Source organism: Musa acuminata, unplaced genomic scaffold (genome assembly GCF_036884655.1).
Source record: "Musa acuminata AAA Group cultivar baxijiao unplaced genomic scaffold, Cavendish_Baxijiao_AAA HiC_scaffold_681, whole genome shotgun sequence".
NCBI classification, from domain to species: Eukaryota; Viridiplantae; Streptophyta; class Magnoliopsida; order Zingiberales; family Musaceae; genus Musa; species Musa acuminata.
The window spans coordinates 5,001-28,604 of record NW_027020917.1 but is presented as its reverse complement, the minus strand read 5'-3'; the positions used below and the strand labels follow the sequence as shown (position 1 = coordinate 28,604).

At 35.4% G+C, this 23,604-nt stretch overlaps 5 protein-coding genes and 2 non-coding genes across 7 annotated transcripts; 4 read left to right on the top strand and 3 right to left on the bottom strand.

The window, feature by feature from the left end:
- Positions 1 to 83: 83 nt before the first annotated feature.
- On the bottom strand, positions 84 to 3,095 carry LOC135663155 (ATP synthase subunit beta, chloroplastic-like). Its single transcript, XM_065176760.1, is given in 2 exon segments — positions 84 to 1,404; positions 1,406 to 3,095. Coding segments are annotated over 2 exon segments (1,497 nt in total). The 5' UTR covers positions 2,612 to 3,095; the 3' UTR covers positions 84 to 1,113.
- A 143-nt stretch (positions 3,096 to 3,238) lies between these two features.
- On the top strand, positions 3,239 to 4,984 carry LOC135663157 (ribulose bisphosphate carboxylase large chain). Its single transcript, XM_065176761.1, has one exon. It carries the CDS (start codon positions 3,442 to 3,444, stop codon positions 4,903 to 4,905), a length of 1,464 nt encoding a protein of 487 aa, XP_065032833.1. The 5' UTR covers positions 3,239 to 3,441; the 3' UTR covers positions 4,906 to 4,984.
- A 116-nt stretch (positions 4,985 to 5,100) lies between these two features.
- LOC135663153 (acetyl-coenzyme A carboxylase carboxyl transferase subunit beta, chloroplastic-like) lies at positions 5,101 to 9,610 on the top strand. The gene has a single exon (XM_065176758.1). The coding sequence runs from the start codon at positions 5,649 to 5,651 to the stop codon at positions 7,470 to 7,472; it is 1,824 nt and encodes a 607-aa protein (XP_065032830.1). The 5' UTR covers positions 5,101 to 5,648; the 3' UTR covers positions 7,473 to 9,610.
- Positions 8,262 to 13,147, top strand: LOC135663158 (cytochrome f). Its single transcript, XM_065176762.1, has one exon. The coding sequence runs from the start codon at positions 10,504 to 10,506 to the stop codon at positions 11,464 to 11,466; it is 963 nt and encodes a 320-aa protein (XP_065032834.1). The 5' UTR covers positions 8,262 to 10,503; the 3' UTR covers positions 11,467 to 13,147.
- Positions 13,148 to 15,211: 2,064 nt separating this feature from the next.
- Positions 15,212 to 15,285, bottom strand: TRNAW-CCA (transfer RNA tryptophan (anticodon CCA)). Its single transcript has one exon. It is a non-coding gene; the product is annotated as a tRNA-Trp (tRNA).
- A 164-nt stretch (positions 15,286 to 15,449) lies between these two features.
- On the bottom strand, positions 15,450 to 15,523 carry TRNAP-UGG (transfer RNA proline (anticodon UGG)). The gene has a single exon. It is a non-coding gene; the product is annotated as a tRNA-Pro (tRNA).
- Positions 15,524 to 21,204: 5,681 nt separating this feature from the next.
- On the top strand, positions 21,205 to 23,129 carry LOC135663154 (photosystem II CP47 reaction center protein). The gene has a single exon (XM_065176759.1). It carries the CDS (start codon positions 21,459 to 21,461, stop codon positions 22,983 to 22,985), a length of 1,527 nt encoding a protein of 508 aa, XP_065032831.1. The 5' UTR covers positions 21,205 to 21,458; the 3' UTR covers positions 22,986 to 23,129.
- Positions 23,130 to 23,604: the final 475 nt, after the last annotated feature.

Here is a 23,604-nt window from a genome sequence, read left to right as displayed (position 1 = left end):
AGCATTGAATGGGCTGGGTATTTACCTTATCAACTATCAAATCAATGGCGGGTTCTATTTGATTTGGCAACTGAATTCGCGCCTGAATCGGACCGAACCAAATATTTGTCAGGCTATTGTTCTCTTGTTCCCTCGAACCTATGGAGTAAGACATCGATTTCTCAATACGATCAATTATGTTCATTGCATAATAGGCTCCTTTGAAAAGCATTGGCGCGCGTGTAAACGAGGTGCTCTACCAACTGAGCTATAGCCCTTGTCATAGACATCTTAACATATAGATAATTTCTTGTCAAGATGGATATTCCATAATCCACATCATAGCTCTCTGATCTATTTATTTTATTTACGCTTAACAGAACAGATTTATTTACGCTTAACAGAACAGATTAGTATTGCTTAGAAATAATATTCCACCTATAATCCCCGAAGTGATGGGTTCTTTTTGTGGTGATAAATGACCTACTTAACTCAGTGGTTAGAGTATTGCTTTCATACGGCGGGAGTCATTGGTTCAAATCCAATAGTAGGTAGAACTTATTAGATACCGGAGTCGATGAAATGATATCTAATAAGTTTTTCTACCCCATCTTCTTTTTTTGTTTTATCAGATTAGACTTGATTGTGTTCAATTGGCAGAATCAACATGTGGTGTATAATAAAGAACTTTTTAAAAACTTCTCTTTATTATTTTGATGTATTGACTTGACTAGTAGGAAATAACATTGACAGCCTCTACTCGTGTCCTAGCTCGTCTGAGAGCTAGATTCGCTTCAATTGCTTGTCTCTTACCCTCAGCTCTACTCAAGTTAGCTTCAGCTATTTCAAGAGCTTGTTGAGCTTCTTGCGGATCAATGTCAGTACTTATTTCCGCATCATTTCCTAAAATGGTGATTTCATTATTACCTATTCTAGCGAAACCACCCATCAGAGCCACCGTTAACCATTGGTCGTTGTTGAGGCGTATTCTCAAAAGACCTATATCTACAGCCGTGGCAATAGGGGCGTGGTTTGGTAATACGCCAATTTGGCCACTATTAGTAGATAAAATTATTTCTTTCACTTCTGAGTCCCAAATAATTCGATTAGGAGTCAGTACACAAAGATTTAAGGTCATTTCTTCAATTTGCTCTCCTCTTCTAAGTTCATAGCTTTCGCGGTAGCTTCATCGATGTTACCTACTAAATAAAAGGCCTGCTCGGGAAGACTGTCTAATTCTCCGGAAAGGATCAGTTGAAACCCCCTAATTGTTTCTGCAAGACCAACATATTTTCCTGGAGAACCAGTAAATACTTCTGCCACGAAGAAGGGTTGTGATAAGAAACGCTCGATTTTTCGTGCTCTTGCTACAGTTAAACGATCTTCTTCGGATAATTCGTCCAACCCAAGAATAGCTATAATGTCCCTGAAGTTCTTTGTAACGTTGTGAAGTTTGCTTAACTCTTTGCGCAGTTTCATAATGTTCCTCGCCAACGATCCGAGGTTGTAACATAGTTGACGTTGAATCTAAAGGATCCACTGCTGGATAAATACCTTTGGCAGCTAATCCTCTCGATAATACGGTAGTAGCATCTAAATGTGCAAATGTCGTGGCAGGAGCAGGGTCGGTCAAATCGTCCGCAGGTACATAAACGGCTTGGATCGAAGTTATAGATCCCTCTTTGGTAGAAGTAATTCTTTCTTGCAAAGAACCCATTTCTGTACTAAGGGTAGGTTGATAACCCACTGCAGAAGGCATTCTCCCCAATAAGGCGGATACTTCTGATCCTGCTTGGACGAAACGAAAGATATTGTCGATGAATAGAAGTACGTCTTGTTCATTAACATCCCGGAAATATTCCGCCATAGTTAGGGCAGTCAAACCAACTCTCATACGAGCTCCCGGCGGTTCATTCATTTGACCGTAGACTAGAGCTACTTTTGATTCTGCAATATTTTTTTCATTAATTACTCCGGATTCTTTCATTTCCATGTAAAGATCATTTCCTTCACGAGTACGTTCGCCTACTCCGCCAAATACAGATACGCCTCCATGAGCTTTGGCAATGTTGTTGATCAATTCCATGATGAGTACTGTTTTACCTACTCCAGCTCCTCCAAATAGTCCGATTTTTCCTCCACGGCGATAAGGAGCTAAAAGATCCACTACTTTAATTCCTGTTTCAAAGATTGATAATTTCGTCTCTAACTGTATAAAGGCAGGTGCAGGTCTATGAATAGGAGATGTTGTGCTAGTATCTACAGGACCTAAATTATCAACAGGCTCCCCAAGAACGTTGAAAATTCGTCCGAGGGTAGCTCCACCGACTGGAACGCTTAGAGGAGCTCCCGTGTCAATCACTTCCATTCCTCTCATCAGTCCATCTGTAGCACTCATAGCTACAGCTCTAACTCGATTATTTCCTAATAATTGTTGTACCTCACAAGTCACATTAATTTGCTGACCAATAGTATCTCGACCCTTAACTACCAAAGCGTTATAAATATTAGGCATCTTGCCCGGAGGAAAAACAACATCCAGTACTGGGCCAATAATTTGAGCGATACGCCCTAGGTTTTGTTCTTCAAGTGTGGAAACCGCAGGACTAGAAGGGGTAGGATTGATTCTCATAATTATAATTAAAGTAAAGTATGTCGAAAGTTTTTTTGAATAGTGCCATGCCAAGTCGAAAATAAATGTCCGATAGCAAGTTGATCGGTTAATTCAATAAGAAAATAAATGGGAGTTAGCACTTGATTTAGTTGGTACCACCCAACCGAATACGATTCAATCGTTTACTCATTCAATTACTCATTCAATGAGTCAATTTTCAAGTTCAGCCAATCCTTCTTTTTTTCAAAAGAAATATTAAGTACATGAAATCACGAGTAAGTCTCTTTCATTTCTCTATCATTATAGAAAAACCATCCGTATTAGATTCTATTATCTATAGAATTCGAACCCGAACTCCATTTATGATTCATTATTTCGATCTAATTGGCCATTGTTCTTTTTTTTTTTTGAATAGATATTGGATTTCCGCCTATCTATTCTTTATACCCTTTTAGGATGAATTATGCCTATTTTCACATCTAGGATTTACATATACAACATATATCACTGTCAAGAGTGAATTTTTCTTAGTATTTGGATTCAAAATAAGAAGGAGATCCATTTGATTTTATTGTAAACTTGCAAAACAAACATTGGGTTTGGGTTGCGCCATATATATCAAAGAGTATACAATAATGATGTATTTGGAGTATACAATAATGATGTATTTGATGAATCAAATACATGGTCTAATAATGAACCATTTCATTTTAACATAACATTGAAATTAGTTGATAATATTAGTTGAATATTTTTTTTTCTTTTTTTTTATTTTTATTTTTGTCAAAGGTTTCATTCATGCATAATCTATATCGAGTAGACCTTGTCGTTGTGAGAATTCTTAATTCATGAGTTGTAGGGAGGGACTTATGTCACCACAAACAGAGACTAAAGCAAGTGTTGGATTTAAAGCTGGTGTTAAAGATTACAAATTGAATTATTATACTCCTGACTACGAAGTCAAAGATACTGATATCTTGGCAGCATTCCGAGTAACTCCTCAACCTGGAGTTCCGCCCGAAGAAGCAGGGGCTGCGGTAGCTGCCGAATCTTCTACTGGTACATGGACAACTGTGTGGACTGATGGACTTACCAGTCTTGATCGTTACAAAGGGCGATGCTACCACATCGAGGCCGTTGTTGGGGAGGAAAATCAATATATTGCTTATGTAGCTTATCCTTTAGACCTTTTTGAAGAAGGTTCTGTTACTAACATGTTTACTTCCATTGTGGGTAATGTATTTGGTTTCAAAGCCTTACGAGCTCTACGTCTGGAGGATCTGCGAATTCCCACTTCTTATTCCAAAACTTTCCAAGGCCCGCCTCACGGCATTCAGGTTGAAAGAGATAAGTTGAACAAGTATGGTCGTCCCCTATTGGGATGCACTATTAAACCAAAATTGGGATTATCTGCAAAAAACTACGGTAGAGCGGTTTATGAATGTCTACGTGGTGGACTTGATTTTACCAAAGATGATGAAAACGTAAACTCACAACCATTTATGCGTTGGAGAGATCGTTTCTTATTTTGCACCGAAGCACTTTTTAAAGCGCAGGCCGAAACAGGTGAAATCAAAGGACATTACTTGAATGCTACTGCGGGTACATGTGAAGAAATGATGAAAAGGGCCATATGTGCCAGAGAATTAGGAGTTCCTATCGTAATGCATGACTACTTAACTGGTGGATTCACTGCAAATACTAGCTTGGCTCATTATTGCCGTGACAACGGCCTACTTCTTCACATCCATCGCGCAATGCATGCAGTTATTGATAGACAGAAAAATCATGGTATGCATTTCCGTGTACTAGCTAAAGCATTACGTATGTCTGGTGGAGATCATATTCACGCCGGTACAGTAGTAGGTAAACTGGAAGGGGAACGTGAGATGACTTTAGGTTTCGTTGATTTATTACGTGATGATTATATCGAAAAAGACCGAAGTCGCGGTATTTTCTTCACTCAAGATTGGGTCTCTATGCCAGGTGTTCTGCCCGTGGCTTCAGGGGGTATTCATGTTTGGCATATGCCTGCTCTGACCGAAATCTTTGGGGATGATTCCGTACTACAGTTTGGCGGAGGAACTTTAGGACACCCTTGGGGAAATGCACCTGGTGCAGTAGCTAATAGGGTGGCTTTAGAGGCGTGTGTACAAGCTCGTAATGAGGGACGTGATCTTGCTCGTGAAGGTAATGAAATTATCCGTGAAGCTAGCAAATGGAGCCCTGAACTAGCCGCTGCTTGTGAAGTATGGAAAGAGATCAAATTCGAATTCGAACCAGTAGATAAGCTAGATAAAGAGAAAAAGTAAGTGTGCATAATTCAGTAATTCCTGTTTGTTCTCCTAATTGATTGCAATTAAAGTCGGCCCAATCTTTTCCTAAAAAAAAGATTGGGGCCGATTGCCGAATAAAAAAAAAAAGAATGAGCATTCTATACTATGTATTTGCATATATCTTTTATATGTACAGATGTACAGATCTTACCTATATATATACAAGATAAGATCGAAGACTAAACAACTCAATACTTCTATTGTTTGTTGTTGGATCCATAGGATTGGATTAATTATGGATCCTTGGGATTGGTGGACTTTTTTTATATCTCCTAGTTTCAGGCCATAGATCAAGCCAAGGGAAAGGCTCCTTTACCCATCCTATATATTGTCTTTTTCGTTCCATGTTAAAATAGAAACTTAATTATTTGATTATACGAGAACAAATTCTTTATTCTTTATTTATAGAAATAAACAACTATCTCTATTTTCGATGAGAATTTGTACATCACATGGAAGAAAGCTGTGTCTTTCTATTTTAAAATTTATAAAAAGATTCTATCAATATATATTGAAGTGATACCTCGGCTTCCCACAAAGGAGAATCATTTCTTTCAATACTTACTCGTTCTTTCAATACTTACTCGTTATTAATTAACAATCCTAATGATTAGGATTAGATTCGTATGCTTAATTCTGATAAGAAATCAAATAGTGAAAGTAAAATGATTATCCATCGAATGTATTGTATTTCATCAAATAGGGGGTAGAAAGACTCTATGGGAAAATGGTGGTTCCGTTCGATGTTGTCTAACGAGAAGTTAGAACATAGGTGTGGGCTAAGTAAATCTAGGTGTGGGCTAAGTAAATCAATGGATAGTCTTGATGGTATTGGACATACCAGTAGAAGTGAACAACCTATTCTAAACGATACGAAGAACGATACGAAGAAAAAGATTCCTAGTTGGAATCATAGTGGTAATTATAGTTTCACTAATGTTGATTCTTTATTTGAAATCAAGGATATTTGGAGTTTGATCTCTGATGACACTTTTTTAGTTAGGGATAGTAATGGTGACAGTTACTCTGTATATTTTGATATTGAAAATCAGATTTTTGAGGTTGACAATGATAGTTCTTTTCTGAGTGAACTAGAAAAAAAACTTTCTAGTTATTTGAGTAGGGGGTCTAAGAAAAAGAATCACTACTATTATCATTACATGTATGATACTCAATCTGGTTGGAATAATCACATTAATAGTTGCATTGATAGTTATCTTCGTTTTGAAGTCAGTATTAATAGTTCTATTTCGGGTAGTACCAACAATTACAGTGACAGTTACTTTTATAACTTCATTTGTACTGAAAATAGAAATAGTAGTGAGAGCGGTAGGTCTAGTAAAAGAACTAGAAAAAATTTCAATGATTTCCATGAAGAGGTGGAATCCGATTTCCATGAAGAAGTAGAATTCCACGAAGAAGTAGAATCCGACTTCCATGAAGAAGTAGAATCCGATTTCCATGAAGAAGTAGAATTCCACGAAGAAGTAGAATCCAATGATTTCAATGAAGAAGTAGAATCTGATTTCAATGAAGAAGTGGAATCCGATTTCAATGAAGAAGTGGAATCCGATTTCAATGAAGAAGTGGAATCCGATTTCAATGAAGAAGTGGAATCCGATTTCAATGAAGAAGTAGAATTCCATGAAGAAGTAGAATTCCATGAAGAAGTAGAATCCGACTTCCATGAAGAAGTAGAATCCAATGATTTCAATATAAATCAAAAATACAAACATTTATGGGTTCAATGCGAAAATTGTTATGGATTAAATTATAAAAAATTTTTTAAGTCAAAAATGAATATTTGTGAACAGTGTGGATATCATTTGAAAATGAGTAGTTCAGATAGAATTGAACTTTCGATTGATCCCGGAACTTGGGATCCTCTGGATAAAGATATGATATCTATAGACCCCATTGATTTTCGTTCAAAAGAGGAACCTTATGGAGATCGTATCGATTCTTATCAAAGAAGGACAGGTTTAGCTGATGCTATTCAAACAGGCATAGGTCAAATAAATGGTATTCCCGTAGCAATTGGCGTTATGGATTTTCAGTTTATGGGAGGTAGTATGGGATCCGTAGTAGGCGAGAAAATTACTCGTTTGATCGAGTATGCTACTAATCGATCTCTACCTGTCATTATTGTGTGTGCTTCTGGAGGAGCACGCATGCAAGAAGGAAGTTTGAGCTTGATGCAAATGGCTAAAATATCTTCTGCTTCATCTAATTATCAATCAGATAAAAAGTTATTCTATGTATCAATTCTTACATCTCCTACAACTGGTGGAGTAACAGCCAGTTTTGGTATGTTGGGGGATATCATTATTGCTGAACCTAACGCCTACATTGCATTTGCGGGTAAAAGAGTAATTGAACAAACATTAAAAAAGGTAATACCTGAAGGTTCACAAGTGTCTGAGTATTTATTCCATAAAGGTTTATTCGACCCAATAGTACCACGTAATCTTTTAAAAGGTGTTCTGGGTGAGTTATTTCAGCTCCACGGTTTCTTTCCCTTGAATCCAAGTTCAAAAATGTAAAGTATAGCACTAGATTCAGTTATTTTATTTGTAGCGAACAAGTATTTAATTCGTCGTAATCAGGTGTTTTCTTTGGTGACATAAGTTCTCCTTGTAATAAGAGACAGAGGTTTCGGATAATTTTTATTTTATATTTTATTATATTTTATTTATTATATTTTAGAATATAGAATATATAGTTTTAGAATATAGAATATATAGTTTCTATCTAGTCATTTTCTATCTAATCATATAGAATTATAGTTGATATTACTTATTACTTATAAATAAATATTATAAATAAATAATATTTATTATAATTTTTTATAATATATTTATAATATAATAATGGCTTGATATAATATAATAATGGCTTGATATTACTTATAATAGATATATCATAAGTAATAGATATATCATAAGAAGATATCTTTCTAATAGATAGAAATATTAAAACAGATAGAAATATTAAATTGAGGCACCTATTCTATGACAGATCCCAACTTACCCTCTATTTTTGTGCCTTTAGTGGGCCTAGTATTTCCGGCAATTGCAATGGTTTCCTTATTTCTTCATGTCCAAAAAAATAAGATTGTCTAGACCCAATGGGACCGAATCTTATCAATTTATTTCAACACTGGATGATAATACAGATATTTATCTCGTGTAATATGGTATGATATGTGGCTCTTTCCGAACACACAAATGAAAGAATCGTTATGCGGATATATGATATCTGCATAAATGCATGTATATGTGAATATAGCTGGTTCAAAATGGATTAGTGAATATTTTAAATAGAAAGTCAATGTATCTAACCAATTACTCTCCTAATGTTTCACATCAGAATAGTGCTAGTTGATGAAAGTTACTTCGGGATCAAGAAAGGTAAAGTCAAATTTATTTGGGTTATTCGCTCAATTCCAATCGAATGCACTGGATCTAGTATAGTATGAATTGGCGATCAGAACATATATGGATAGAACTTATAACGGGGTCTCGAAAAACGAGTAATTTTTGCTGGGCCTGTATCCTTTTTTTAGGTTCACTAGGATTCTTAGTGGTTGGAACTTCCAGTTATCTTGGTAGGAATTTGATACCCGTATTTACATCTCAGCAAATCATTTTTTTTCCACAAGGGATCGTGATGTCTTTCTACGGGATCGCGGGTCTATTCATTAGCTCGTATTTGTGGTGCACAATTTCGTGGAATGTAGGTAGCGGTTATGACCGATTCGATAGAAAAGAAGGAATAGTGTGTATTTTTCGCTGGGGATTTCCTGGAATAAATCGTCGCATCTTCCTTCGCTTCTTTATGAGAGATATCCAATCAATCAGAATAGAGGTTAAAGAGGGTCTTTATACTCGTCGTGTCCTTTATATGGAAATCAGAGGCCAAGGAGCCATTCCCTTGACTCGTACTGATGAGAATTTTACTCCACGAGAAATTGAACAAAAAGCTGCCGAATTGGCCTATTTCTTGCGCGTACCAATTGAAGTATTTTGAAACGAACTGAAGTGAAGAATAAAATGAAGAATAAATATTTTCTCAAGATGGGGGAAGGAACTTGCTAATTCCTCTTTTAATACAACTGAAGTTTCTTCATTCTTTTATACTAGAAAAAGGTCTAATCTAACTAACGAATCTAATCTAATAAGTATAGATATAAATTCATCAAACCTATCCGAACATGTATTTCGTAATACAGAATTCATCTTTTTAGGCCCAAGATTTGGAATTGATACCCTTTTCTGGTTAGACGGTGAAACATTTCGAAAGAATTAATTGATCCAGGGGGAGTTTTTTCGTCTCGAAACTCGATTCGTTACTTCAAGTGGGTTTTCGAGTATTCATCGAAAGGAACAAATGAAAATAAAATTGGTTCAAATTTGCCCAATTGAGATATCTGGAATAATATTTATTTCTTTTTTTCTCATTTTCATCCGAAAAGAACTCTTATTCTATGTCTATATTCCTTCTAAATCAAAAAAAAAATAAAATTATTACACAATAATAGGAAAGGAATAGACCCATAGGTCAATACCTTGTTATACAACTCGTGCTTCAAAGAAATATCAGATCAGATAGAGTCAACGAATGAAGCAGGTTCATTAACAATTCAATTCACAGAAAAAAAAAAATGAAAAAAAAGAAAGCATCGGCCTCCCTCCCATATCTCGCATCTATAGTATTTTTGCCCTGGTGGGTCTCTTTCTCATTTAATAAATGTCTGGAACCTTGGGTTACTAATTGGTGGAATACCAGGCAATCCGAAAATTTTTTGAATCATATTCAAGAGAAAAACGTTCTGGAAAGATTCATAGAATTAGAAGAACTATTCCTATTGGACGAAATGATAAAGGAGTACCCGGAAACGCATATACAAAAACTTCATATAGAAATACACAAGGAAACAATACAATTAGTCAAAGCACACAATGAATATGATCTCCATATCATTTTGCATTTCTCGACAAATATAATCTGTTTCGCTATTCTAAGTGGTTATTTTATTCTGAGTAATGAAGAACTCGTCATTCTTAATTCTTGGGTTCAGGAATTCCTCTATAACTTAAGTGACACAATAAAAGCTTTTTCTATTCTTTTAGTTACTGATTTATGGATCGGATTTCACTCGACCCATGGTTGGGAACTAATGATTGGTTCGGTCTACAACGATTTTGGATTGGATCATAACGATCAAATTATATCTGGTCTTGTTTCCACTTTTCCAGTTATTCTAGATACAATTGTGAAATATTGGATCTTCCTTTTTTTAAATCGTGTATCTCCTTCGCTTGTAGTAATTTATCATTCAATGAATGAATAAAGAACTCATTTGATCTTATTATATCAATCAAATCAGAATCTTTCTTCGTGTATAAAGAAAGTATTTTCAATTTGACTTAATTCTTTATACTTTTATCTGTTCAAGGTATTCGTCCTATATTCCAGTACAATTATTCCAGTACAATGACAGACTCGTGTATAGGGAACTATACTAGCTACCTATCTAATTTATTGTAGAAATTCGGGGATCAATGATTGGACATGCAAAATAAAAATACTTTTTCTTGGGTAAAGGAAGAGATGACTCGATCCATTTCTGTATCGATCATGATATATGTAATAACTCGGGCATCTATTTCAAATGCATATCCCATTTTTGCGCAGCAGGGTTATGAAAACCCGCGAGAAGCAACGGGACGAATTGTATGTGCCAATTGCCATTTAGCTAATAAACCCGTGGATATTGAAGTTCCGCAAGCTGTGCTTCCTGATACTGTATTTGAAGCAGTTGTTCGAATCCCTTATGATAAGCAACTGAAACAAGTTCTTGCTAATGGTAAAAAGGGGACTTTGAATGTGGGGGCTGTTCTCATTTTACCCGACGGATTCGAATTAGCCCCCCTTGATCGTATTTCTCCTGAGTTGAAAGAAAAGATAGGAAATCTGTCTTTTCAGAGTTATCGTCCCAACAAAAGAAATATTATTGTGATAGGTCCTGTTCCCGGTCAGAAATATAGTGAAATCGTCTTTCCCATTCTTTCCCCCGACCCTGCTACGAAGAAAGACGTTCACTTCTTAAAATATCCCATATACGTAGGTGGGAACAGAGGAAGGGGTCAGATTTATCCTGATGGTAGCAAAAGTAACAATACAGTCTATAATGCTACATCAGCAGGTATAGTAAGCAGAATAGTACGTAAAGAAAAAGGGGGATATGAAATAACCATAGTTGATGCATCGGATGGACATCAAGTGGTTGATATTATACCTCCAGGACCAGAACTTCTTGTTTCAGAGGGTGAATCCATCAAGCTTGATCAACCATTAACAAGCAATCCCAATGTGGGAGGCTTTGGTCAGGGAGATGCAGAAATAGTGCTTCAAGACCCATTACGGGTCCAAGGTCTTTTGTTCTTCTTGGCATCTGTTATTTTGGCACAAGTTTTTTTGGTTCTTAAAAAGAAACAGTTTGAAAAGGTTCAATTGTACGAAATGAATTTCTAGGTGCAGAGATTCCTTAACATCAAGTTGGTAAAAAGCGCCGAATTTTTTTTGATCCATACAATTATGTATGATCAAAAAATCTGTAAACCTTTTTGGTTGCTTTGTTTATACTTTTTTTTCGTTTTGCGGGATGTCTGGAATTCATTACTTGTATCCTATTCTTAGTAATAGACAATAGACATACAAAGAAAGAGAATACAGAGCAAGGATGGGAAAAATGAAAGAAAGAAATCCTTTTAGGAGGGATTACTAGTCTTACGAGTCTTCTATTCGACACAAGAAAAGGGCGGAAAATCCTTTTTCTTGTGTCGTCTTATATCGAAATAATAATGATTTTTTCTCCTGTTCGTCAAAGATTACCATTCCTTCTTTTCCGGGTCCACCAGAACTCTTTTGGTTAGATTCATAGGAAGTTGTGGACAAACAAAAAGAGAGAAAGGATTAGGGGAATAATTGATTGAGCAAATAGAACTTCTTCAATTAACTTAAACTTTTAACTTAGAGAAATTATTCAAGAGAAATTATTCAAACAAATTATATTATAGAGTTTTATAGAGTAAGTTCTATAGAGTAAGTTCTATTAGTAGTTTAGTATAGAAATTATTTGCAGGATGTCTCATGCGTAGAAATCTATATAATATTGTATTATTCAGAAAATCCATTGATTACTCTTTTCTTGTTTCTTCATAAGAGTTAATATTATGGAGGAAAGGAAGAACAGAGACTATGAATCAATCAATAGATTCAATTCTTCAAAAACATTATTAAGAAACAAAAGAATAGAGTGGTTTGAAACATCAGAGCAAAGGATCCGTTTTGTCATTTCATTTCTACGAATATAATATTTTGATTATGTTGACTGGCCAATTTGTATGTTATGGAATAGATCATAATCTTCCTATAAGAGTAAGAAAAGAACTCAACGGGACCTTATCGCTCTAATTAGACAAAGGAGGGTAAGGTCCCGTTGAGTTCTTTTCTTACTCTTTCATGTCTACAATCCGGTTTATCCGATTACTAGAGAGATGAACCCAACCCAGAATATGAACCGTAAAAGAAAACACCTATTAAACCGATCACAGGAATACCAGTTACAGTACCAACCAGCCAAAGAGGAATCCTTCCAGTAGTATCGGCCATTTCCCCTACTTTCCTCCACATTTTCTCAAATGGTCGTGCTAGAGACAAAAACAGTCATGGATAATTATGAGGATGGTATCTTTCCGAATGGGATAAGAGAATTCCTACTATTCTCTTTCTTTCTTTCAATTGAAGAAATAATTGGAAAATAAAACAGCAAGTACAAAAATGAGTAATAAACCCCAGTATAGACTGGTACGATTCAATTCAACATTTTGTTCATTCGGGTTTGATTGTGTCATAGCTCTATAATTCAAATTAGGTTTATCGTTGGATGAACTGCATTGCTGATATTGACCCCAAAAAAGAAACGGTAGGTACAGCTAGTCCGTGAACAGCCAACCATCGCACTGTAAAAATTGGATAGGTTCGATCTATGGTCATTGGGGGCCTCCTAAAAGGATTTACTAAATTCATCAAGTTGTTCCAAAGAATCAAAACGGCCGGTTATCAATGGAATACCTTGTCGGCTCTCTGTGAAATACTCGTTTGGCCGAGGACTTCCAAACACGTCGTAAGCTAAACCCGTACTGACGAATAACCAACCCGCAATGAATAGGGAAGGTATAGTAATGCTATGAATGACCCAGTATCGAATACTGGTAATAATATCAGCAAAAGAACGTTCTCCCGTGCTTCCAGACATTCTGAGCTCCACAAATTTTTGTACATTCAAAAAAGGGAATCGATTCCTTGAAAGATGGGATCAGTAAATGGAAAACTACTGATATTGCATCTTTGTGAGATCGTCAATTTTGTACCAAAGGTTTATTTCAAGTATACCGAATCAGTATAGCTATCCTTCCTCTGGCACAGCAACGCAGTCTCGATCGGTACCGAAATGCTACATAATTCTTTTCTTCTTTTTTTGTTCCTTGTCTATGCATAACTCTATGTTATTCAATAGATCAATAGAAAATTACTCAAATTCCTTATAAGATTTCCATTATTGGATTCATAATAGAAAGTAAAGATCTTGGAAAAGCGTGAATCGATGGTTTCTAATAATTTATGAAGCATATTATAATATTCACACAATTCAATTATATGTATGCGAAATCTATAATAAACCCATTTTTTGGTTAAAAGTTTTTTTGTTCAAATCTTTTTATTTCAAGTAATTGGTTGGTCGTATAATACAATAAATATACTGTAATACAAAATACAATAGTATATACTATATATTAGTGAAAGAAACAGAACATGAAAGAAACAGAACCCAGTTGGAACAATCCATATTCGTGATGCAACCGTTATTGTATTAGATCCAAAACAAAGGTTCTTTCTTGACCAAACTAGAAGTATGGAACTCCATGATATGGAAAGACAGAATATAGAATCTAAAAGGATAATGGAAGTTGTTCGTCTTTGAATCGAGTTGGACCTGAAAAAAAAGAATAAAAATATAAAAATGAAAAATAGAGTAAAGGTTTTATTTTTTTCGATAGATCGTGGGACACCTTTTTCTTTTCATTCGAAATATTATGTTATGGGCAATTAAGCAACCTATTACTGTACTGAGTCCAATGAGTTAAAATAAATAAAAGGTAAATAGTATCAGGCCGTTCGTTCCAAAAAGGATTAGATCCTATTGAAATAGAAAGGAAATGATTAAAATGGAATTTTCAAATCCAATTCTTTTATTCCAAAATTACTTAAATTACTTATATTTTATTTAATATTTTATTTAATATTTAAGTATAAGTCCATAAGTAATTTAAGTTTTGAATGAAGTTACACGGCACAGTTCTTAATTACTATTACTTTTACTTATACTTTATATTTTACTTACTTTTACTATTACTTTATTCAACTCACAAATACTTTATTCAACTCACAAATTCCACAATGAATCTGTTGATTCCGAATCATAGGATCGGTCAATGTCACAGCAGATGAATCGAATTTTTCTACCTATGTCACTCTTAGTTAGTCTTATCTATAATGACTGATGAATCCAGAATTTTCAATTGGAACTAAACTAATTCTGTCAATTGATTTTTTCTTGCCGTCGTATTTTGTAAAAATTGAAACTTAGGTAAGTGTTTTATCAACATATGTAGCAAAAGAACATATCTAATTTAGCTCTTTCATGCTTACTATAACTAGTTATTTCGGTTTTCTACTGGCTGCTTTAACTATAACCTCAGCTCTATTCATTGGTTTGAACAAGATACGACTTATTTGAAATGAATTGAATGAAAAATTGATAAAAACGAATATTTCTCTGAGATTCCGGGTATTCTATGGTTCTTTCTCACATCAATTGCCAATTCTTGGTCATTGAGATTCACGGATAATTCAGATTAATATTTAGGGATAGATCTTACCTTTCTTTTTATCCCCTTAAACAAACCGAAATGATTGAAGTTTTTCTATTTGGAATCGTCTTAGGTCTAATTCCTATTACTTTAGCAGGATTATTCGTAACCGCATATTTACAATATAGACGTGGTGATCAGTTGGACCTTTGATTGAGTAATATTTCTTTCTTTTTTTGATTGACCTCCTGCAGGAAGGAGGTCAAATTCAAGTTACAATTCAACTTTTTGTTTTGTTAAATTATTAATTATTTTATTGTGATTCGACATCAAATAAACCGAATCACGCTCTGTAGGATTTGAACCTACGACATCGGGTTTTGGAGACCCGCGTTCTACCGAACTGAACTAAGAGCGCTTTCTTATCCTTATGACAGGAGATACGACTGTACTGTAAAGAAAAGTAATTTTTCTACCCCCAATACGTCTTGCATACATATAGTATGCAAGACCGGAAGATTATGTCCAATTTTAATCGATCTCAATGAATCCCTCGTTACTGCCCATGGGAGAAGTAATAGGTAGGGATGACAGGATTTGAACCCGTGACATTTTGTACCCAAAACAAACGCGCTACCAAGCTGCGCTACATCCCTTTTCAAAATTGTTGTACAGTTTCATTGTACAAAATCCCTGTCTTGTTTTCCATATCGTCATTTTCTCCTCCATCTATATACAATTTTCTTGTCATTTCTTCTTTTTGGTTTCATATAATAAAAGAATTATATACATCTGAAACCTAACGTATAAAAAAGTTAATATTTATCAGTAATGCTCAGGAACAAGGGATTAGATTTTTTTTCTTTTACAAAAAAAGAAAAAAATCTATTGCTTCATTGTACATATCTATTTTAGTTAGGAATCCTGTTTAGTTAGGAATTCCGTGTAAAAAAATACAAATGATCTTGAACTACAGCATCTGACCATATATGTATTACAATCCATAATAGAAGGAGGATTTTCAATGCGAGATATAAAAACATATCTCTCCGTGGCACCTGTGCTAAGTACTCTATGGTTTGGGTCTTTAGCAGGCCTATTGATAGAAATTAATCGGTTATTTCCGGATGCCTTGTCATTCCCCTTTTTTTAATTCTAGTTATTGATTGATATGCGAAGAAATGAAGAAAATTAGAGATACAATTCCACGTGACTAAAATTTCGAATTTCGCCCCTATTTTTTCAGTTCTTTAGGATAGGAAGGAAAAGAAAAAAGTGTATTGAACCTCAGCAAAAATGTGGTAGATCGAAGATCGAATTTTGGAGAACAGAAATGAAAATGTGGATCCAGTCTACGGCGAGTTCCACGAAATCATAGCATAGAAAGAAGATATTTAACTTAAATAATAAATAAAATAAATATTAATAAAATATTGAGATTTAGGATAGGAACAATTGAGAGTTAGAAAGAAATTGTATTATTTAATTATTACTCCATTAAATTATTACTTTATTATTCTAGTAAAATTGTTACTCCATTAATATAATATTAATTATCATTATATAATGAAATGATAATTGCAACGAAATACTTAGAAATTCCATTTCTAGTTAGTAACTTCTATCGATTTTTTTTGTTCTTTTCTTCTTCTTCAGCTCGGATCGAAAATAGAAGAGTTAAGCCGATCCAAAATTCAAAGGAGGTTCATGGCCAAGGGTAAAGATGTCAGAGTCATAGTTATTTTGGAATGTACCAGTTGTGCCCGAAATGATGTCAATAAAGAATCGCCAGGTATTTCTAGATATATTACTCAAAAGAATCGACACAATACGCCTGGTCGATTAGAATTGAGAAAATTTTGTCGCTATTGTAACAAGCATACGATTCATGGAGAAATAAAGAAATAGATCGAACAGAACGCGTGTGCGCTCTCGCCAAGGAAGAGGAAGAACTTAACATATATTTAGAAGAACTTAACATATATTTAACATACTTAACATATATTTAACATATATAATATACATAATGTATAATATACATAATGTATAAGATATATAATATACATAATGTATACAAATCAAAGCCTATTTTGGTCGGATCTGAACTGAAGTGAATAAAGAAATAGAATTTTAGAAATAAGGAATAAACCATGGATAAATCCAAGCAATCTTTTCGTAAATCCAAGCGATCTTTTCGTAGGCGTTTGCCCCCAATTGGATCGGGGGATCGAATCGATTATAGAAACATGAGTTTAATTAGTCGATTTATTAGTGAACAAGGAAAAATATTATCTAGGCGGGTGAATAGATTGACTTTGAAACAACAACGATTAATTACTATTGCTATAAAGCAAGCCCGTATTTTATCTTTGTTACCTTTTCTTAATAATGAGAAACAATTTGAGAGAGCCGAGTCGATCCCCAGAACTACTGGTCCTAGAACCAAAAATAAATAGACATACTCTTCAATTGACTCAAAACTCCAATTGTAACTCAAGCTCAGATTGATGTTTTGTTCGAAAAGGCCTAGAATCTAGAGCGGGTTCCTGTGTTATAAGAAACAAAAAATGGAGAAAATTTTTTTTATTGAAACATATTCGTTCATTCCTATTACTATCTTAATTTCTTTTTATTCTATTTTCCCGGAGTTCCTTCTCCGGGGAATTCTGTTTCAATCATTCCTGTACTGTATATTACTTTAGAATCTACTTTATTTGATGATCTTGTTGGAAATCATGTAAAGACAATTCTTATTTGATATAGCTATTTGTGCAGGTATTTTACGATTAAGAAGCAATTGCTTCTTGTACAGATTGTGTATTAATCTACTATAACTATACAATACCTTATTATCACGAGTTACTGCATTTATCCGAGTGATCCACAAACGACGAAAATCCCTCTTTTGCCTGCCTCTATCTCGATGAGAGGAAGCCAAAGCTCTCATTTTCTGTTGAGTAATCGTTCGAGTAAGTCTTGAATGAGCTCCTCTAGAGGTTGATGCAAATAAACGAATTTTTGTTCGACGTCTCCGAGCTGTATATCCCCGTCTAACTCTGGTCATTGAATCAAATTAAACCTTAATGAATAACTAATTGATTTCGATTCTTTCAGTCATCCTTTTCCCCTCTCACGGTCGATTAATAACAAAACGGATTATTCCGATATATAAAATATAAATTCCAATGGCTTTTGCTACTATAACCTTCCTGACCACAATTTTTTATTCCGTCCAGGCATTTCACCTGCAAATAAGAAATTATAATGATACTCAAAAAAAATAGTGGGTTCCATCGTTTCTATGGTTACTTCTTAAACGGTGAGGTCCTCTCTATACACCGGAGCCTCTTCTTTCATTTAACCAAATGGTATTGTGAACTTGTATAGTTCACACTCTTTGGCTCTACCCATCAATTATAGAGTAATAACTCTTTTCACACTAAGAGTTATCTATACAGTGACGGCATTTAATTAGGAAAGTTGGCTAGGTAGCTGACCCTCTTAGTCCGCTCTTTTAACAATAGGCGCATAATCTTTTTGCTTCTTATAATACTATTTCCTCCGCTTAATGGATAACTATTTGCTACCAATGGGGAATTGCTTTTCATCTCAAATCTAGGTGATTGGATTTGCACCAATGGAAACCATAAATTCCATACACAATATAGGTATATGATAGATCTTTTCCATTTACCCTATTCATTGGTACCGGTCATTGACACTGGAAAAATTGTCTCATTTGTTCGAACTCATGATCTGAACGAGTCGCACATACACCCTAGTACATGTTCCTCGACGCTGAGGACATCCTCTAAGAGCGGGAGATTTCGTAACATTTCTTATCGGCTGTCTTGCGTTTCTAATAAGTTGTTTAATAGTTGGCATGTCGTATATATATATATGTATATATAGAATTAGAATGGAATGGGTTGGTTTAGATCGATCTTAACCTGATGATTGGATTGATGATTATGAATTTTTTCTATTCAATACCAAATCACAGAAAATTCGAATTATGGTTTGAAATGGATTTACACGAAATCCCCGGTATTTTCATTTTCGACCGCTACGAGATCAACAATGCCATGAGCTTGGGCTTCTGTTGCTGACATAAAAACATCCCTTTCCATGTCTTCGGATACAACCCATAAAGGCTTGCCCGTTCTTTGTACATAAACCTTTGTGAGGGTTTCACGAAGTTTCAGTAGTTCTTCCATTTCCAGGACAAATTCCCCTGTTCGTGATTCATAAAAAGAACTAGCAGGTTGATGAATCATGACCCTAAATATATTGATATTGATATAACATCATGAACGGTTCCTCTATCTCGTATGATTGGGCTAATGTAAGGGATAAAAAAAAAATAACAAGAAGAAATTGAACAACCGTACAGGCATCTTCTGTGCGTTGCATACGGCTCCGCAATGGAATTTACTTTTTTCTTCTCTTCTATTCTATCTAAGAAAGAAAGAGAATCCATCTGATTCAGATCGTTGAATGATCCATTTACCACCCTTCCTTTCGTAGGAGTCAAAAATACTATGATGGTTCTGTTGCTTTATATATTTATCTCGTCTGTGATTTAGCAATCCCAAAGTGCCTTTCTGATACGATCAAATAAGGAAAACTGATCTTTTTTTTTTTCATTTTCGTACTCTTCCATAACATAAATATCAGAAAGAAACTTCTGGTGTGGAAGAAAAATGGTTTGTGACGCTGAAATGTACCCCCGACACATAAAATCAACAAATCGGAAATAACCTTTGTTTCATACTACTATCTCGATACAAAATCTCATGTTATGAAAAAACAATAATGGTTTGTTCATATCGAACTCGAAGTGCCATGCTATTATTACTTATTATTCATATTCAATATGGCGAAGGCATAGTCTTTCTTTTTTTTTTCAAATAAAAACTCATTGGCGCCAAGCGTGAGGGAATGCTAGACGTTTGGTAATTTCTCCTCCGATCAGAATGAAAGATCCCATAGAAGCGGCTAACCCCATGCATATTGTATGCACATCGGGTGGCACAAATTGCATAGTATCATAAATAGCTATTCCTGATACTACCCATCCGCCGGGAGAGTTTATAAACAAAAAAAGATCCCTAGTATTATCTTCTATACTGAGATATACCATGAGACCAACAATTTGATTTGAGATCTCGCTATTAACCTCTTGACCTAAAAAAAGTAATCTTTCTCGATGAAGTCGGTTGATTAGGACAAAATTGGTTCCTTTAGGAACTGTACGTGCACCTTTGGATGCATACGGTTCAAAAAAATTGCGAAAAAAGAATCAATGTGTCGATTCCAGTTCTATTTTTTTTTTTTTTTTTTCTGTAATAGGTTTTTGTTTTTCTAATAAAGCTTCCATTTTTAAAAAGACATGAGATGAGTTTTGGCTTCCTTACCTATAAAAAAAGAATTTACTGAACTTATTGAAATTGAACAAATCTCTCTCATTGATGTATTGTTTCATCGACATTCAAATCACGATGTAATTTTCTTGTTTCTGAATGGGCCTTTTCAATTCTTTTAGGTTCATGTTCTACTCCGGGAAAAGATCTGTCCGAATTCCATTTGCACATATAGGGCAAATGGTCTCAGTACCACTTCTTTTTGTTACGACTTTTTTTTTTCAATTCGTTTCATGCCTTTCCCCAATCATTCGATGTACTCATCATACTATTCCGTTGGTTATTGGTTGGACGTTTGAAATCACTCCTATAATAAGGATAAGAATCGTTTATGATACAAGCGGTAATCATACATTACATGGATTACCAATTTGGTATTTTCTGAACGGAGCCTGGATACTTTATTACTTTATTTTATCTGGATACTTTATTACTTTATTTTATTTTTATTTTTCCAAGTCAACCATAAATTCTCCTAATTGATCCTCAAAATAAATAAATTGATCTAATTGCACTTCACGCTCCGAATGATTGATGGTTCACTCAATACAATATTTCTTAGGCGAAACAGAGGATATTTCGATCGAGGGAGAGAACGGGTAAATTCCATATAACCCAATATGTCTGACAAGTCGCACTATAAGTCAACCCAAACTGCATCTTCCTCTCCAGGACTCCGAAAAGGTACTTTTGGAACACCAACGGGCATTAAATTAAAGAAAAAATTGAGTACTATACTTCACTTTAATGTGGAAAACATAACAATGGCTTTATCGTCTTCATCCCTTTTTCTGTTTATTGTATTTTATACATAGATTTTTATACATAAATTGGAAGGTTTATTTTATAGAGTAAGACAGAATGAATAAAGAAAAATTTTAACTAACGGATCAATCGTTGGAGTAATAAACAAGTATCTATGCATTCGTTTCCCGAAAGTAGAACTAATCCTCCCATTGCGTATTGGTACTTATCGGGTATAGAATAGATCTGCTTCTCTTTGTTCTTACGAACAGAATTGTTCCATTATTTTCAATGGAACGGAATAAAAATTAACCCTTTCTCATACGGAATCTACTGAAAAGGTTAGATACATAGTATAGTCTTTTCCAATGCGATAAAATAAAGTGACATAGTGTCTATTTTTCTTTGATAAAGGGGTATTTCCATGGGTTTGCCTTGGTATCGTGTTCATACTGTCGTATTGAATGATCCCGGTCGATTGCTTTCTGTCCATATAATGCATACAGCCCTAGTTGCTGGTTGGGCCGGTTCGATGGCTTTATACGAATTAGCGGTTTTTGATCCCTCTGACCCCGCTCTTGATCCAATGTGGAGACAAGGTATGTTCGTTATACCCTTCATGACTCGTTTAGGAATAACCAATTCGTGGGGTGGTTGGAGTATTTCAGGAGGAACTGTAACGAATCCCGGTATTTGGAGTTATGAAGGTGTGGCAGGGGCACATATTGTGTTTTCTGGCTTGTGCTTCTTGGCAGCTATCTGGCATTGGGTGTATTGGGACCTAGAAATATTCTGTGATGAACGTACGGGCAAACCATCTTTGGATTTGCCTAAGATCTTTGGAATTCATTTATTTCTCTCAGGGTTGGCTTGCTTTGGCTTTGGCGCATTTCATGTAACAGGTTTGTATGGTCCTGGAATATGGGTGTCCGATCCTTATGGACTAACTGGAAAAGTACAACCCGTAAGTCCAGCGTGGGGCGCAGAAGGCTTTGATCCTTTTGTTCCCGGAGGAATAGCCTCTCATCATATTGCAGCGGGTACATTGGGCATATTAGCAGGCTTATTCCATCTTAGTGTCCGTCCGCCTCAACGTCTATACAAAGGATTACGTATGGGCAATATTGAAACTGTACTTTCCAGTAGTATCGCTGCTGTTTTTTTTGCAGCTTTCGTTGTTGCTGGAACTATGTGGTATGGTTCAGCAACTACCCCAATCGAATTATTTGGTCCCACTCGTTATCAGTGGGATCAGGGATACTTTCAGCAAGAAATATATCGAAGAGTTAGCGCCGGACTAGCCCAAAATCTGAGTTTATCGGAAGCTTGGTCTAAAATTCCCGAAAAATTAGCTTTTTATGATTACATTGGTAATAATCCAGCAAAAGGGGGATTATTCAGAGCAGGGTCAATGGACAACGGGGATGGAATAGCTGTTGGGTGGTTAGGACACCCCGTCTTTAGAGATAAAGAAGGGCGCGAGCTTTTTGTACGTCGTATGCCTACCTTTTTTGAAACATTTCCGGTAGTTTTGGTAGATGGAGACGGAATTGTTAGAGCCGATGTTCCTTTTAGAAGGGCAGAATCAAAGTATAGTGTTGAACAAGTAGGTGTAACTGTTGAGTTCTATGGTGGCGAACTCAATGGAGTCAGTTATAGTGATCCTGCGACTGTAAAAAAATATGCTAGACGTGCCCAATTAGGTGAAATTTTTGAATTAGATCGGGCTACTTTGAAATCTGATGGCGTTTTTCGTAGCAGTCCAAGGGGTTGGTTCACTTTTGGCCATGCTACGTTTGCTTTGCTCTTCTTTTTCGGACACATTTGGCATGGCGCTAGAACCTTGTTCAGAGATGTTTTTGCTGGCATTGATCCAGATTTGGATGCTCAAGTGGAATTTGGAGCATTCCAAAAACTTGGGGATCCAACTACAAAGAGACAAGTAGTCTGATACAACATTGCTCTGGTATCTTTCGCCTCTTTTTTTGATTTGACATAGGGTTAGGGTACTGAAGAAATCTTGACTTGAATCACCATCTTTTCTTTGACTCTTTCCTTTTCTTTATATGGTAAATGATGCCAAATGAATAGGTGTGGAAGCTATAATTGTAAACCACGATCGAATCTATGGAAGCATTGGTTTATACATTCCTTTTAGTCTCGACTTTAGGGATAATTTTTTTCGCTATCTTTTTTCGAGAACCGCCTAAGGTTCCAACTAAAAAATGAAATAATTTTTCATTATCTCAGTTGAAGTAATGAGTCTCCCCATATGGGAGGCTCATTACTTCAACTAGTCCCCGTGTTCTTCGAATGGATCTCTTAGTTGTTGTGAGGGTTGCCCAAAAGCGGTATATAAGGCGTACCCAGTAAAGCTTACAAGTAAACCAGATATGAAGATGGCGACTAGGGTTGCTGTTTCCATTTTTAGACAATTTCAAGATCACAATGGATCTACGATAAGATCGTTTATTTACAACTACAACGGAATGGTATACAAAGTCAACAGATCTCAACCAATGATTAAATAGGATTTATGGCTACACAAACCGTTGAGGATAGTTCTAGAT

Excerpts from the sequence above, each read along its gene's own strand:
- LOC135663154 (XM_065176759.1), top strand. The coding sequence starts at position 21,459 with ATGGGTTTGCCTTGGTATCGTGTTCATACTGTCGTATTGAATGATCCC.
- LOC135663153 (XM_065176758.1), top strand. The coding sequence starts at position 5,649 with ATGGGAAAATGGTGGTTCCGTTCGATGTTGTCTAACGAGAAGTTAGAA.
- LOC135663157 (XM_065176761.1), top strand. The coding sequence starts at position 3,442 with ATGAGTTGTAGGGAGGGACTTATGTCACCACAAACAGAGACTAAAGCA.
- LOC135663158 (XM_065176762.1), top strand. The coding sequence starts at position 10,504 with ATGCAAAATAAAAATACTTTTTCTTGGGTAAAGGAAGAGATGACTCGA.